The sequence below is a fragment of the Antechinus flavipes genome, chromosome 3 (assembly GCF_016432865.1).
Source record: "Antechinus flavipes isolate AdamAnt ecotype Samford, QLD, Australia chromosome 3, AdamAnt_v2, whole genome shotgun sequence".
NCBI lineage: Eukaryota > Metazoa > Chordata > Mammalia > Dasyuromorphia > Dasyuridae > Antechinus > Antechinus flavipes.
Window position 1 is genome coordinate 517,340,336 of NC_067400.1, and position 17,401 is coordinate 517,357,736.

The following is a 17,401-nucleotide window of genomic DNA, read 5'->3' on the forward strand; positions in this document are numbered from 1 at the left end:
TTTGGCCACAATTGATGAATAAGGGGAAAATGAGTGCGGAAACAAGGAGAAGAAATGAGAGTGATCTTAATTGAGCTATGTAGAAGGCTTACTCTGTTAATTAACATGCATTTGTTAAATGCCTACTAAATCTAATCGTATCTAATATATCTAAATATATCTAATAATATTGTGATGATAGCTTCTTTCAAAATGGACAATGTTCATTTTTGAAAATGTCTTCTACTTCTTTACTCACGGTATTTCTTGTTCCCTTTCTTCAGGAGTTTATTCTTCCTCTATCTAATCAAATTAGATAGAATGTATCTATACAAAATATCTATTTTAACACCACCACTTTTCATCTATTATGGGACTAAGAGAAAAGTGTACTACTTACCTAAAAGGGGAAAAGCAACCTCTGTTCCCTCATCAGTGCGTTCTGGGGGAAAAAAAAAAAAAAAAAGGAAAAAAAATCACAGGTCATTTTCTATCTTTACTGTTATGTCATTTAGTTCTTCCCCAAGCATTTAGACTGATTCCCAAGCATGCCTGCTACTGTTTTCTCAAGCCTGATGTTAAATGTCTCTAAAGAGAAGGCTTTAAAAAAATTCACCTTTCCCTTTATGATTATCATACACTCTTTTCATTAATTTACTTTTTTTTTTTTTAAAACAAAGTTTTTACTAGATTTTCTCCTTGGGGTAATTTCAGCCCATTACTCTTAATTATGAGTTCTGGAATAATGTCAAGTAATTCCTTTCCTTCTGTATTAACATCCTTCAAATATTTAGAAGTTTATGTTCTCCCTTAATCATCACTTAAGAAAACCATGCAGACTAGAGTCTTTAAATATTGCCCCTTAATTATTCACATTGCTATTCTCTGAACATCCTCCAAATTGTACAAACCTTTTGGGTAATGAAGTGTTCAGAACAGAAAGCAGTATTCCAGGTGTGGTCTCAACAGAGAAGGGGAAAGAGAAGCTATATTATCTTTCCTGTTTAACCTTTCTGTATATGCCATTCAAAAATCTCATTAGCTTTTTTGCTGCTAAAATGCATTTTAATCAAATATTTCATTTGCTTTCCACCATAACCCTTAGGCAGTAGGGAGATTTGTGGCTATCCAGATTTCTCCTTTATACTAAATAACTGTGCTAGGATTTGTTTGTTTTTCAATAGCTATAATAAAATATTTGATTTAAAAGATGAACCTCATCATACTATTTTCCCCCTGCATCTACAACCCTAAACATAGGGATTTGTTTATGATCATCTCGCAATCTTATATTACTCACAAACTATATTAACATACTATCTGTATTTTCCAGATGTTAATAACAGGGCATATTCTAAAACTGATATAAACTAGCACTGGAAGTATCCTGGAAGCAATACATGAATATTTATCCTTTCTTTCCTCCAGAATAATCACTATTCCATGAAACCCAAAAGCACAATTAAACAAACATTTTAGTGTTGACTATGTGTATGGCACTGGGGATATAAATGTAGATAGAAGACAGATCCTGCTCTTGAGGAACTTCCAGTCCAATGAGAGCTAAAAACCTATTTCCACAAATTTATAGTAAAAGGGAACACGAGGCAGGTTCAAAGAGAAAAGGTGCTTTTCCAGCCTTGGGGTATGACTTTTCTGTCACTCACCAGTGGTGATATACTCAGTGACAAGTTCTGACTCCACCACAGCGATTGACGGACTCTCAGGAGAGCGCCGCTTTTCTTGGGCCATTTGAATAGGAACTGCCATTTGACTCAAGTCAATAGTGGCTTGTCTTGGTTTGGATTCCAATTTCTCTTTCACTGTTCAAGAGAGTTAGAAGGAATTTCATTTGCAGTTCAGACAAATACCCAAACTAGAGTAGCACCTGGGGATATGGAACAAAAATTTTCTAGAGCAAAGTCCTGGAAACTACTCAGTCAGTGGACAGAATAAGGAAGATCCTGAAGCACAGATACCAGAAATGATTTTTACATGTCACCTTAGCTAACAAGTATCAAAGCTGGGGTTAGAAATCAAGTCTTGTAACGCTAAATCTAGTGCCCCTGCTACTACTACGTATTAAACAGTGCATGTTGAAGGAACTGGGCCATTTAGTTTAGAGGAACAACAATTTAGGGACAATATGAACACTGATTCAAGTATTCAAGCACTGTCATGGGCAAAATAGTACAAGTTATCAAGAGGCAGATGCAGTCTCAACATAATGAAAAACTTCCTAGCAATCTAAGAGTTATCCAAAAATGTAATAGGCTACTGAGGAAGTAAAGAGGGATTCCTCTCTGATCACAGGGTCATAGATTTAGATGCAATTTTGTACAATACGCTCATTTTACAGATGTGGAAATTGAGGCTCAGAGAGATTAAGTTAACTGATCAACATCATACAGGTTGTAAGGAATATAGGTAGAGTTTTAACATAGGTTCTTTGATTACAAACAGAATTCTTTTCACTACACTCACACTTAACTCTTCAGGTAGAGAATGGAAGACTATTTGCTAGGGATATTTCAGAGTAGATTTCTATTTAAGATATAGTTTGAAGAAGATAACTTCTGAAACCTACTCCAACTCTAAGACATTATGGGACTGCTTCTGGTTTTTCAAAAGCACACCTCATGGCAAAATCTGGTGTGATTTCTTTCTTCTTTAGCTCTTCCCTAGGATGCCTGCTCCTGATTTTATTTGCCTAAAATCCTGGGGACCATATAAATGAAATTTATGTCTGCCCACAACTTTTTGAATTAGCCTTAACCATTTATTTTGGTTTGTTTTCCTAAAACATAAAAACCAACCTCAAAAACAAATGAATAACAACTCAGTTTTTCACATAATAGTATGTGTCAATGAATGAAAACATACAATTAAAAATAGCAAATTTCTCAGAACTGCCAAGTTTTGTAGATATACTGGCAGGTAGGAAAAGAAAAAATATAGAAGATCTCAGAGGGTAAAGTTATATTCCCCTTTACCTTGGTCCATCCACTGGACTTTGTATAATAAGAAAGCAAAGCAAGGGTTGGAGTCAGGAGAGCTGCATCTGACTCAACTCTGCCCTTAAGGAGACTCAGTTTCTCTAGGGGATAATGTTGTTCACATTACATCATGAGTTTATGATGAAGATCAGCATATGTAAAGGACACAAGGTTCACTGTGGGTATATAACATTATACAAAGGTAAGTTATTTTTATTTTTTAAGTCTGTGCTTATGAATTTGGATTAGGAATGCTGTCGAGCTAAGTGAGATGGCGAGAAATCAATAAACTGGTGAAAAGGATTGTGTCAAGCAAGACAGAATAGATAAGGAGTTATTGTGTCTTGTTCTAGGCAAAGAATTTGAAGCCAGGATATATACAGACAATAAACAACAAATAATAAACAATTAAATAATATGCCTATTCTTGGGGTTTCCTCAATTACAACTCTTTTGTGACCCAGAACACAGCATTCTAAAGCTCAGAAGACAATTTCTGTGAAGTGCTGTGGCCAAATACAAACTCCCCAACATACCTAGTCTATTGTCAAGCTCATGTTCCCAGTCTTTCTAACATGACAGGCCCTATAAGAACTCGGACCATGGCCACAGCCCTCAAAAAGACAGAATGACTGCTGCCACAAGGAGGCATCAAGAGATACTGCGGCAGCCCAAGAATACAAACTACATTAAACTAATCTAATCCCACAGAATTTTCATCCAAAAGACTTGTTGGATGCTTAGGAAAGACAGAAAATCCTCTCTATAATAACATTCACCAGACTCAGATGAGAGTGAGTGAGAGAGAGAGAGATACACACACACACACACACACACACACACACACACACACAGAGTGTAACTTGATGCCACACTAAAAGGAACTGAACTTTAATAACTGAACAAGATTTCACTACTCAAACTACTGGAAGACCTCCTTTGTCAAAGTTCTACTTTATAGATCCAGAAGAGTGTTTATATCAATAATATAATTTCTCTGCCATAACCTGAAAACACAAAAAAACTGGAGTCTAACAACAAATTACTATGTGCACAGGAGGAATAAGAGTTATTCTGCATTATCTCAGAGGGCAGTCCTAGGACAAATGGAGGAAATCAACCAATCAACAAGTGAGTCCTCACAATGCACTGGATGCTGTCCACAAAGACCAAGATGACATAGTTCCTGCACCCTCAAGGAGTTCATTCCCGACAGGGAAGAGACATGAACATAGATTTCAATTCAATGTAAGGAACAATTTTCTGATAATCAGAATTTTCCAACAAGGGGATGAGTGACCTTAGCAAGAAGGGACGTACCTTAAGCTTGCTTGAGATTTCAAGTGGAAACCATCAATCAAACAGGCTTCACACATCTCAGGAAGGGGTAGGACTAACTAAGCTTCTGCAGTGCCTTTCCACCAAGAATCTAGGCTATGGGACAGAGGCTGCTATGGACGTAGTTTTAAGACTTCAAAATGGCTCAGATAACATCAGAAGAAAGGGGAGGAGATCCTTCATTCCTACTTCTCCATTCCTCTTGATTAAAAATAACAACTATCTTAAAGCCAATACCCAAAAGACAGGCTCCTCAATGTTTTGGAATATAATAAGGTTACTCCGTTGAGCAAGAAGGGAAGAGAAGACTCATTTTTTTCTTTCCTCTGTCAACAATTTTGTTCTTTGTTCCTTTAGAGAACCTGCATGTGTCAGAGACAAACAGGTTGGATCAATAATGACAGGTGAGTACAAAGGAATGAAATATGCCCAAGATGCAACAATGAAAATATGACGAAAACCCATGAAGAGACGATGTGCTTCATTCAAGATAGCATGTGGATTCATACCTGTTGTCTGCTGGAGTTCTAAGAGAGCTTTGATTGTTGAAGTAGCTGACTGTGATTCACTGGATACATCCTGATAAATTATAGTAGGGCTAGTCTCCATTGCAATCTCATGTTCTGACCAATCCTGACGCCGGGAAGCAATTACATGAACTACAGGCTGGGAATCTGTTTTATATTAAGTTATAAAAACAAAACAAAAAAATCTTCATAAACAAAGACTTTTGTATAAAATTACTGGGTTGGTTTTCTTTTTTTTTTTGTTTTACCTTGATGTTAGGTGCAAATAACACAGAAAAAATAATTAAAATTATAAAGCTAATTTAGGGCTCACTAACTTCATTTCATACTTTATATGTGAGTGTTCACATGGATGTGCCTGCTCATATATACATGAAGACATATGTGTGGATAATAAATTATTTTTATATTACCAAAATCTCTTTCTATTTCTGAAAATGACTTGTACATGAGAAGCAATGAAAGATGTTATTTAAGGATATGTGTAGCCAAATAAGAAGGGCTGATCGTGTAATAACAAAACAACAATTGGCCTAAGTGAGAAAATGGCATCCTGAAAATAATAAAAGAACCAGGAGAAGGAATGAAGCAGATTGTGGGACGCTCTACAGAAGACTTAACAATGCAAGTTATCTGGCAGTAAGCATATGGACAAGAGTTGAGAATGAAGTGAAATTATAAAACTCATAAAAATACTTAAAATATCTATTGAATAATAGATATAGAAACTAATCAACAGTTATTAATTGTTTCTTTTAGAGTAGTAGAAAAAACACTGGACTGGGGGTCTATCACTAATTAGTTACAAGATCATTAATTAGTAAGTCACCTCTCTGGACCTCAAAATATCTCTAAAATGAAGGGATAGGATTAAATGATCATTAAAGATTCCTTTAAGATTTAAATTATGTGATCTATGAGAGAAAAGTATTGGTTTATAAACTGGAAGTTAAAAGGTTCACTTTGGCTTTTACATTCTGTAGTTCTATAATTTTGTACTATGTGTAAGGCACCATGCTACATCAAATGCAGAGAAGTGCAATGTATATCTCCTGCCTCTTAGGAATGCAATTCCTCCTCAACTGTGCAGTCCTGTGCCCCAAAGGCCACCACACAAGGGCACTGTAAAGTTTTCAATATCTGTCAGATATTATGTGAACAATTAGATGGAAGAAGTTCATCATTTTAACATTAAATCATACTTTGTTCTTTTTAATGATGTTTTTGAGTATGTGAGATATGTTTTTGTTTACTTGTACTTTTGGCTATGTCAATAACTTCTCAAATTTTCTTGCTTGCTACATCATCTTTGTGAAATTGGATTTTTACTAAGCTGCTGTGGTTAAAAAGTTAGCACTGCAGGAAAAACCAATAAGGAATAGGAAATGAAGGTGACAATGTCCAATACAATTTCAAAGTCTGAGAAGCTGAGCACTGTCCAACAGAAACCCATATCTCAGTAGAAATTCTGCTTAAGAATGAAAGGAAAATGCCATTTTTTCTCTCATTTTGGGTGCATTATTTTTCAAAGAGCTTATATTAGGACACAAAAATTTATTAAGCTGTTTGGCCTCAAGTATTTCATAAACAAAATGCTTAGGCATTTCTTTTGGTCTAAGGGCACTGTAAAAAATTACTAAGACACCACTAAAGAGTGCCAAAAACCAAGAAAGTTTGGGAACTCACAGGAGAGAAGATAAAATATGCACACATAAGTATACCTAAAAATACAGGACATCAAGGGGTAATCATTCAGTGAACATTTATCAAGTACATTCTACTCTAGGAATCGTTTCAAGTGCTAGGGACACAAGGAAAGGAAAAAGACAATCTCTGCTCTCAAGAAGTTCTGAATCTGATGAGGGCAACAATATGCAATCAACAATGTACAAAAATGCTATCTACAGATTAAATTGGAGATATCAACAGAAAGAAGGCCCCAGCATTAAAGGGGATGCAGGAAAAGTTTCTCATAGAAGATATGCTTTTAGTTAGGATTCTAAGCAAACCACAGAAGACAGGAAGCAGAAATGAAGAGGGAGAAATTCCAGGCATTCATTCAACCACTAACTGAGGCAGTAAAGTGTCAGTCATATAGTTGCTACAGTGCTGGACTTGGAGTCAGGAAGACCTGAGTTCAAACCTGATTCTAACACTTATTAGCTGTGTGGCTCTGGGCAAGTAACTTAACGTCTCTTAAGCTCAGTTTCCTCATCTGGAAAATAGAGATAATAATTGCCCTATTCTACCCCCCCAGGATTTGGGGGTAGAATAATTGATTATATGTATAAAGTGTTTTGAAAATCTTATAGTGCTCTATATAAATGTTTGTTATAGTACTTGTTCCTGTATGCAAAATACTTTATTAGCCCCTGGGGGAATTAAAAAGTTTTGATAAAACAGTCCTTACTTTTCATAGAGTTCATAGTCAAACAAGAAAGAAGACACAAAGATAATTAGAACACTGAATATCACATGCTAGATACATGAAGTTGCAAACAAATTGCCATGTGAAGTCCTAGGAAGAAGGATCCAAAGGAGCCAAGGAAGGCTTCATGTTTAAAAATTAGAAAAAAAAAAAAAGTAGCATTTAGTTGAGTTTGAAAGAATGGGTAGGAATCCAATAAGCAAAGGGAAGGAAGATTTTTCAGAAACAGTATAGCCTGAGCAAAGATGTGGGTACTTAAAGTTTGGAGGGCAGGGGAAAGAAATGAAAGGAAATAGCAAAGAACAGAATGGATCAATGACATTCTATTCAGCACACATAAGTGAATAAATCCCAAATCGGCAGAGAAATGTTATTCTGAAATGGAAAATGCCATTCTCTGTGATGAAGCCAAGTTCTAAACCTCAATAGCAAAATGAACTGGGTTCAACCCTGAGAGCTATTGCTAGAGATAATATAGCTTAGAAGCTCTTTCACTCTCGCTCTGTCTCCCTCCCTCTTTCCTTCTTTCTTTAGAAATATACTCATTGTCTATATTGTGTAGAAATTACAGAAGTAAGAAAAGAGGGAAAAGACTTCAGAGTAGGGCATCTGATTATGATGAAAATAAGAAAAGATGAAAGAACAGGAAATTAAGAATCTGATACAGCAATTCTCTGAACTCAGGGAGCCAAATCTCAGGGGTCAAAAGAGTTGAGGCCTCAGTTTGGAGCTGAGAAATCTGGGAAGATTCAGAAATTAGTAAAAGTGAAAGCACTAAGACCTGGGGTAAGGATCTATGATTGGTTCCAACAAGGAAGTGGGATCCCTGGGAAACTAATTACATACATCATCAAGACCTAAGAGGGATGAGTTGAATGCTTCAGAGAAGTAGGCCTTATGAGGACCTTGAAGGAATCACAGGATTCAGATAAGCAGAGAAGAGTCAGATAAATTAGCTCTATCCCACAGGATCTGACTTTAGAATCAAGTCATGGGATGGGAAAGAAAGAAAGAAAGAAAGAAAGAAAGAAGGAAAGAAGGAAAGAAGGAAAGAAGGAAAGAAGGAAAGAAGGAAGGAAAGAAAAGAAAAGAAAGAAAGAAAGAAAGAAAGAAAGAAAGAAAGAAAAGAAAAGAAAGAAAGAAAGAAAGAAAGAAAGAAAGAAAGAAAGAAAGAAAGAAAGAAAAGAAAAGAAAGAAAAGAAAAGAAAAGAAAAGAAAGAAAGAAAGAAAAGAAAAGAAAGAAAGAAAGAAAGAAAGAAAGAAAGAAAGAAAGAAAGAAAGAAAAGAAAATAATGGCAAACTTTCAATCCTTTAAATATCGTTTATTTCTGAAAGCCACAAAGTTCCCAAATGAGGCAAAGAGGAGGTAAAAAGACATTGAAAAATTAAACAAAATCAACACATAATAAGGTCTAGAAAATGTAATTATAGTTTTGATAGTTCTTTCTTATTTAAAAAAAGTATTTTTTCCCATAACATTCAAATATCACATATTCTCCTCTGAGTATGCAAAACTTCCCTTTATTTGCAATTTTGAAATAATGTGCCAATATAGGAGATTTGAAATGTATAATCAATGCTAACAGTTCTGAATTCCATGTGCAAAATGTAATTCATATCAATTTTTCTGAATAAATTGAACATATATAATTCCAAAGAGAGAACCAATAATACAGGGATCATAGGATTTATATCTAGAATTTAACTCAGAGATTAACTAATCCAATTCTTGAATTTTACAAATGAAAAATTAAACTCTGAGCTTAAGTGACTTGCCCAAGAATATCAATAATATTGAGTCAATATTCAAACCAACATCCTTTTATTTTAAATCTTAGGCTCTTTTTACTACATTATGGCTAATTTTTTTCATATAGTCTAAAATCTCTAACTTCAGGAATGTTCTGACTGTTGTACCTAGTATTTAATGGCAGCACAAGGCAATACTGATTGGCAAAGAGTGATATTATGATCTAATTGTAGAAGGTGCTATAACTATCCAAACAGAAATAAATGGAAGGAGAACTAGACTATTAGTGAAACTGTAGGAGAGGAAAAGCATAGGAAATGTCTACATCAAACAATATTTTTTTTAAAGATTATAATGTCAAAATGAAATCTGGCATTCTTTCCCTAGTATATGTTGAATTACATAGTTTACACAGGGAATACTCTTGTTATATGCTATCTTGTCAATGAGAATGGTAAAGAAATTTGGAACTATGTCAGATGGGACTATGGAGGGTGTCTAAAGAAGAACACACTAAGAGAAGACAGAATAGCTGCTTTCAAGCATTTTACCTGGACTGTATTCCTAGCTGCCTCTGGTAACATAGCTATTTCCTATTGAGAGTCTCAAGGGAAACCACTTTGGACATGGTCCTAGTTTAATTACGTTTAACACCTTTCTTCTTCTTATTATTATTATTTTTAAAATTTTAATAATAGCTTTTTATTTTTAACATACATGCAAAGACAGTTTTCAACACTCATTCTTACAAAAATCTGTTGCAAATTTTTCTCCTTCCCTCCCCTCTTCCCTTAGACAGCAAGTAATCCAATATAGAACTCCTTTCTTTATGTTGTTTATTTATCCACAATTATTAGAGTCTTCTTTTGACCTGTCTTCCCAGAGTCACTGACTCTTAGTTTGCTCTCTTGACACTAATCAGTCTTCCTTGTCAGGACCCATTACTTGCTATCTTGATGCTGACAAACTTCAGCACACCAAACCTTTGTCTCTAGCACCTCCTGAATTCTATGCTGACCATGATTTTGCTAAATGCTTGACAAATTCAGAATTTTTCTTTCCCTGCTGCTGCCAGGTAATTGATCCTAGATCCAGAAGGATCCCTAAATGCCCCAAAATGCCTAAGTCCACACCCTTGAAGACTCTCAGATACCAGAACAAACTGAATATCACCTAAGTCCCTTCGTCTAGTCTTATCTCCTTTTCTTTCTTTATCCTTTTGATCAAAAGTAGACTCAGGATTTTCTGCATGAGAGAATGCCCTATAATTTAGGGAGTTAAATACATATTTTTTCCTTACTAGTATGTCAAAAAGGAAGGAGGAGATTTTAGAGATAGAAAGGACCTTAGAGATCATCTCTTTTAATTCCTTCATTTTTATGGATGAGGAAACTGAGGGCCCAAGTCAAAGTCATTTTTGGAAGTAATGAAGCCTGGGTCTCTATCATCTTCTCATGTATTCCTATCTAGCTCAAGATTAATCTCTCATTATTAAAATTCACTTACTTTGAGATTAAGACTACCTCAGCACCAAAAACTGGAATACTGATAGCAGGTCAACCTAATCTGAGTGCCCACAAGTCATTTCATATCCATGTTTTTCAATATAAAATCTTTTCTTGAATAGAAGATATGAGACACTCTCTCTAATCAATAAATGTTCAATAAAAACAAATAATAACAGTAGTAACTCACACTTCTAGAGTGTTTTTGCCAAAATACCATGTTTAGTTGGTAAATGAAGTATAACTATCCCCATTCTACAAATGGGCAGAATAAGGTTCAGAGAGATGAAATTACTTTGGCAGAGTCAAAGTCAGTATCAGAATCAAGATTCAAACTCCCATGACTCCAACTCCAGTATTCTGTGCTTATATCTCAGAACCTGATGATGTCCTTGCCCATGCCACACAAAAGCACTAGGGTCAACCAAAAGGCCAAGCTAAATGTAACGCAATAGCAAGAGAAGGAAAACCAAATGTAGCTTCATACAGAACAAGGGAGTCTTCAGCCTCAGTGCATCTTTTTTGAAAGTCCCCTACTTCATTGAAGACCCATTTCCTGCCCAGAAAGATAATGTTCAATCTCACTGAGTAGTTGATTTTCAGTTGTAATCCCAGGTCCTTTGCCTTCCAGAATATGGTATTCCCAGGCCCTTAGATTCTTTAATGTAAAAGCTAGCAAGTCCTGGGTAATCTTGACTGTATCTTCTCAATACTTGAATTGCTATGGATTGTTTTTTTTTATTTGTTTGTTTGTTTTTCTGGCAGTCTGCAGTATCTTGAGATGATAATGCTGGAGTTTTGCAGCATCATATCTTACAATTTTCCTTGTGGAATCTCTTTTCAGAGGGTGTGGATGGATTCTTTCAATGAAAATTGTGCCCTCTGATCCTAATAATTTATCAGGGAAGTTTTTCTTGACAATTTCTTGTAGAATGCTATCTAGATTCTTTTTTTTTTGGTCATAGACTTCAGGTAGTGCAATGATTTTTAAGTTGTCTATCCTAGATCTATTTTCTAGGTCAGCTGTTTTTCCAATGAGATGTTTTACATTTTCTTCCATTTTTCATTCCTTTCAGTTTGACTCCTGATGTCTCACAGAATCATTAGCTTCCATTAGCCCAGTTCTAGTTTTTAATGTATGATTTTCTTCAGTTAACTTTTGTATCTCTTTTTCCATTTAATTAATTCTACTTTTAAAGGTTGTGTTTTCTTCGGTGGATTTTTTTTTTTTTTTTTTGCATTTGACCAATTGTGTTTTTTAATAAAATGTTCTCCCCCTTTCCAAGCTGTTGACATTCTCTTGCATATCTTTCATTTCTTTTTCCATTTTAAAAAATCTTTCTGATTTTTAAAATCCTTGATAAACTCTTCCAAGAAGGCTCTTTGGGCTTAAGACCAATTAATATCCCACCTTGAGGTTTCACATGTAGAAATGTATTTCATCCTCTTCTGAGGGGGCCTCTCACCATAGTAACTTTTTATGGTTAAGAATGCTTTTCTGTTTCTTGTTCATTTTCTTTCTTTCTTGTTTTTTTTTTTTTTTTCCTATTTCATGACTTTTAAAGTCAAGCTCTGCTCCTGGGGCTCACGGGGCACTGTTTCAAACTTCTTGTGCTGCTTTCAGCCTTGGCTTTGAGCATAGGGGCCCCTTCTGTTTGGTGTCTTGCTCACAGTGCTGGGGGTAGCTTGATTTAATCTTGCCTGTTGTTTCCTGGTTTTCCAGGCTCATAATTTGTCTTCTGCGCTGGGACTGGAGGCTGTTCCAGTTGTCTGCTCTGCTACTGTTTTAGAATCAGGACCAAGGATCTCGATCGCTGATTCATTGTGATTAGGACCCTTCCACTGGCTTTCCTAGGCAATATCTGAGGTATCTGCAAACCCCTTTCATTCCAGTGAGACTGACCTTTCTTGAAGTCCTTCCATCCTATCTTAAGCTGTAAAATTGTTTCATTCTGGCTCTTTGTAGGCTCTGTCATCCAGACTCTATTTAGAGCCTGGGCTTCCTATGGTTTACAAGGGAAAATGGGAGAGCTTCAGCAGCTTTCTGACTTTACTCTGCCATCTTGGCTCTAATTCCTAATCCTTCATTTGGTTATTCTTTTAACCATCAGGTGCCATTATGAAACTCCAAGAAATAATCAAGAAATAAACTTAAATTCTTCTCTTTTGGGCCACAAGAGCAATTACTAAAATTCCAGAATGTGTAAGGCCAGACATAAGAAAAGTTCTTATCGTCTAGAAATAATGCTGAGATCTTTACAAAAGAGAACATCCTGAAGTCTAGAAAACATGCAAAATAAGAAAATCACTTCTAATGGAGACTCAACTACTTGGTGAAGATAATTCCTGACCAATGTGATTCTGTTGGTATAAGATTTAATTTGTCCTCTATGAAATTGCCAGCCATCATAGAATCATATGATTTCAAGTTGGACTTTAGAGATCCACCTGACCTAATTCTTTTCATTTGACAAAAGAGGAAACTGAGATCCATGGAAAGAAAATTATTTGCTCAGGTTACACAAATGTTAAGTAGCAGAGCCAAGATTTAAACCTTGGTTCCTTGCCTTCAAATCTAATATCTTTTCTACAGTATCATGTTGCATCCCTTTCTCAAATCAAAAATATAATCTCCTTCTTACCCTATCCTCTCTGCTCCAAAGGAAAAAAAAACAATAGAATGGACATAGGATTACCAGTCAAAAGACTCTGGTCCTATTTGCCAGAATATATCTACTCCCTATCATTCAGAATGCTTATGCTCTCTTCTACACAGTGAAGAATTAAGCAAAGAAGATTTCAAAAGTGGGAGACATCAGTTATGTTCTAGATAGTTTATGATCAAATGAAAATTGTGGGAAAAACAAACCATTTCAAAGAAGTAATCTATAATGGAATCACAATGTCAAGAATAGAAGAGACTTCAGAGATCATAGTATAATACATTCAATTTACAGCTGGAGAAAATGAAGCCAAAGGAAAATTAACACAAGTGCCTAAGATCACATAGCAAGCTAATGGTAAATATAATAAAAAGAAAAAAAAAAAGAAGAAAAATTACTAACTTAGAATTTTGAAATGCAATAAATGTAAAAAACATGAGAGAGATTTACCCAAAGTGTAGAAGAGTTACCTGCAAATGAAAAATTTATATTTGAAAATCACTGGTTTGAGAATAAAGGCCAAGATTATATAGTATGTAGATGCAGAACTTTCAATTCTCCTTTTTATTCTCATGTGGGAAATTTAAAATTAATTTTATCTGCCAAAGAAAAGCTTCTATTACAACGACTGGTTTCTTACCAAAGATGCTATAGAGAGTTCTAACTAGAGGTCTTTAAGATATCTACTTGCTGGTAAAGCCAATGGGATAGTCATACCCCAGGTGAAGTTTGGATTAACTTACCTCTAAGATCCCTTTCAATTCTAAAATTTTATAGCTATGATCTTCTAATTAAAAAATTAAATATAGGATATAAGTAATATAGGAAAAGAATTTGCTTGCTAGTCAAATTAACAAGAATTTATTAAATGCCTACTATGTTTCAGGTACTGTACAAAGGACTGGGAATATAAAGAAAGGAAAAAGATAATCCTTTATCTCATAGATTTCACAGTCTAATGGGGAAGAGAACATACATATAACTTTGTAAGACAAGATATTTAGAGGATAAGTTGAAGATAATCAAAAGAGAAAGTACTAGCATTAAGGGAGATTGAAAAGCCTTCTTATAAAAAGTGAGATTTTAGTTGGGATTTGAAGGAAGCCAGGAAAGCCAGAAGACAGAGATGAGGAGGGAGAGAATTCCAGGCCTGGAGAACAATCAATAAAAATGCAAAGAATCAGAAGATGGAGTTAAAGAAAACAGCAAGGAATTCATTATCACCATATTGTATATAAAGCTGGAAAGGTGGGAAGAAGTCAAGTTATTATGTATTTCTAAATACCAGCATATGACAAAATACAGAAGATATTTGCTGGATTATCAATATTCTATCATATATCACATAAAATAAGCATATAATCAATTGCAGTTGTGAATAGATGATAAAGTTATAGTGGAACCAGGAAGAGAAAATTTTTGAAGAGTTCACATTCCAGAAATTACTCAGCAATGGTTTAAAGAAAGGGGTGCATATGGCTGGGAAAAGAGAAGAGGTGGTAAGACACAATAAGATTTAAAGTAATGTCTCAAAGAGAAACAGGAATGAGTAAAGCAGATTATCTCCCCCAAATTTTTTTTTTCCATTTTCTAGAGTGATTTAAGTTTTGCAAAGTACATTTCTCACAACATAAAAGTAGGTAATGGAAGGATTTTCTTCTATTTTACAGATGAGGAATGATGCAACTTGCCCACTGAAGTAGAAAGTGTTAGGACAAAAATTCAATTCCAGTTCTTCTGACTCCACTGCTAGTGCACTTCCCACTAAACCATTAAGATTATTTAATGCAAAGCTAGAAGGGATTTTAGAGATCATCTAATCCAGTGGTGTCAAACTTAAATAGAAATTATGGCCATTAATCTGTACATAAAGATCCCTGAAGGCTGCATAGTGACTTAGTTTTCACATGAAATATTATCTATATTTGATTGCATTTTGTTAAATATTGTTTCAATTATATTTTAATCTGTTTGGCGTATGATCAAGAGTATTGAGGGCCATATGTTTGACACTTTTGATCTGGAATACCAAGAGAGTGGAACTGATTGCCCAAGGCAAGTGGCAGAGCTAAGATTCAAATTCAATTGCCAGACTCTAAGCTTAGAATCCTTTTTCTATTGCAACATTGCATAAGTGGACCAGAAGATCTAAACATGGGCACAATGGAGCCAGGAGGGCTTTGGTAATTACTAGACTTGCATAAGGAGTGAGAGGCTGTTAAAAGGTTTTAAGATTATGATTAGGAATTTAATTTGATTCAAGAAGTTATAGACTCCTGACTTTTCAAGATGTATATTTCTATGTAGCTTAGTCAAACATTTGCCTCTTTCGCTCCTCACCCATGGTCAGACTTATCCCTCCTCAGGTCCAAGAATTATGGCTTCAAATAGCATTCGATTCTCCTCTCAAACAGACAGAAAAATAGATTTAATGCTAATCATTTGCGAATTATGTCTCTAAATAGATAAGAAAAAAACCTGTCAAAAATATGGCCTAAAATTTCATAATTCCTTGGTAAGTATTGTCTGGGAAAGGAGAGAAGGTTTCATTAAATTCATTACCCATCACACGGGATCATTTCTAGCTCTGTGACCTTGAGCTAGTCTGTCCCCTTCTCTGGGCTGTAGTTTCTTCATTTGTAATAATGGGTGGACTAGATGATCTCTTGAGGCTCCTTTCCAACTCTTAACATTCAGTGATCTTGCCTCTTATCAAACATAAGAACATGTTGAATAGACTGAGCTCCCCATGCCCTCTAAGAAAACCCCAAGCCTCTAAGAAACAGTTTTAAATACTTAGGTAAAAACCATGACAAGACAATAGTAAGATAAAGGCTAAGACCAATTTAGACTGTGAGACAAGAGGCCAGGACTAGGAGACAGGAAACCTGGGTTCTAATCCTGTCTCTGCCACTAAATAGTAATATTACCTTGAGTAAATCTCTGAGTCTCAGTTTCCCATCTGTAAAATGAAGAGGTTGGACTCAATAAATTACCTCCTAACTCTATCAATCTATGAATTCAACTCAATTCAGTTAGTTGATTAGAACATGTGAAAGGCTTATCATATGCCAGGCACATTACAGAGAGAAAGACAAAAAATAAACTTGTTCTCATCTCTCCAAAAGACTGTACTCAATGGAAAAACCAGGCAAGGAAAGCCAAGAGCCAGGTTCTAGATCCAGCTCAAACAGGGAACCTGAAGGCTAACACAAACAGCGGCTTATCTAGGCAGTCATTAAAGACTCAAACAGTTCTAAGGGACAGCTCTCATCAGGTTTTCTATCTTTATTGAAATATTTTTATTATAGGGAAGAAAATGAGATTCAGTAAAAGGACAGGACTAGCCCCTGGCTGAGAGCCAGGATCCTGGCAATGTTCTTGATTACCTGCTTTCTCTGAAAGAGAGGCTCATCTCTAAAAGGAGGAAGATGGATTACATGTTTTCGATGGGTTTTTTTTTCCCCAGCTTTGATACTGAATGCATTTATTTTGAGTAGTAGAAGCCAATTCTGTTTATCATCTAACAGCTTAAAAATCTATGCAAGCAATTTTCATTAGCATGCATAATAGTACTTCATTTTGGTCTTCACAAGCTTTTGAGATGGGGAGGGAAAAAGCAGTAATCCCACTTCAGAGCTGAGAAAGCTGAAGTTCACTAAGACTAATGAAAAAAAAGGAGAAACCAGAAGTGAAACAGCTCTTACCTTGGGAGCTTTGGGAGGATTCGGTGGAAGAGGAGCTACTGTCTGTATAGTTCTGTGGTTCTTCTTTCACCTCCTGAACAGAGGCAGCCCCAGCCTCAGCAACCCTGGAGGCTTGCTGGAGGGTTTCTGTTACAAGCTGCCTTGTTTGTTCACTAACAACTGTGGCTTGAAATGTCACCGGTTTTGGTTTGATGAGAACCTGTAAAAAAGGTAAAAATCTGTCCAGTTGCAATGTTGGAGTTCTTTAAAGAACTAAGCATATATTTAAGAAGTCTGAGCTAGTCTTAATTAAAAAAAAAAAAATTTAACAATGTAAACTAAGTACCTAATGGGTTTTGTGCATAATTCCTACAAAATTAGGGGAATGTAACTTATTCTGTATTTCAAAGATAGAAACCAATATCCAACTTAGCAAATAACACATCTCATATAAGTAACTAAGATTCCTAATAATATGCTCAAGGAATAGGACTTAATCTTGACCTACAAAGAGTTAATTTTAAGCCTA

General features: G+C 35.4%; 1 protein-coding gene across 5 annotated transcripts in view; it reads right to left on the reverse strand.

Moving 5' to 3' along the window:
• The window catches only part of EMSY (EMSY transcriptional repressor, BRCA2 interacting), an 84,630-nt gene that overhangs the window by 12,913 nt on the left and 54,316 nt on the right, over positions 1-17,401 (reverse strand). For 4 of the 5 annotated variants that reach the window (XM_051987072.1, XM_051987071.1, XM_051987070.1 and 1 more), the window contains 4 exons: positions 16,894-17,092; positions 4,823-4,987; positions 1,647-1,802; positions 380-421 (listed from right to left, as the gene is read on the reverse strand). In XM_051987072.1, coding sequence (XP_051843032.1) covers positions 380-421; positions 1,647-1,802; positions 4,823-4,987; positions 16,894-17,092 — 562 coding nt within the window. The remainder of the gene's footprint in view (positions 1-379; positions 422-1,646; positions 1,803-4,822; positions 4,988-16,893; positions 17,093-17,401) is intronic. The other variant, XM_051987073.1, reaches the window with a different exon arrangement.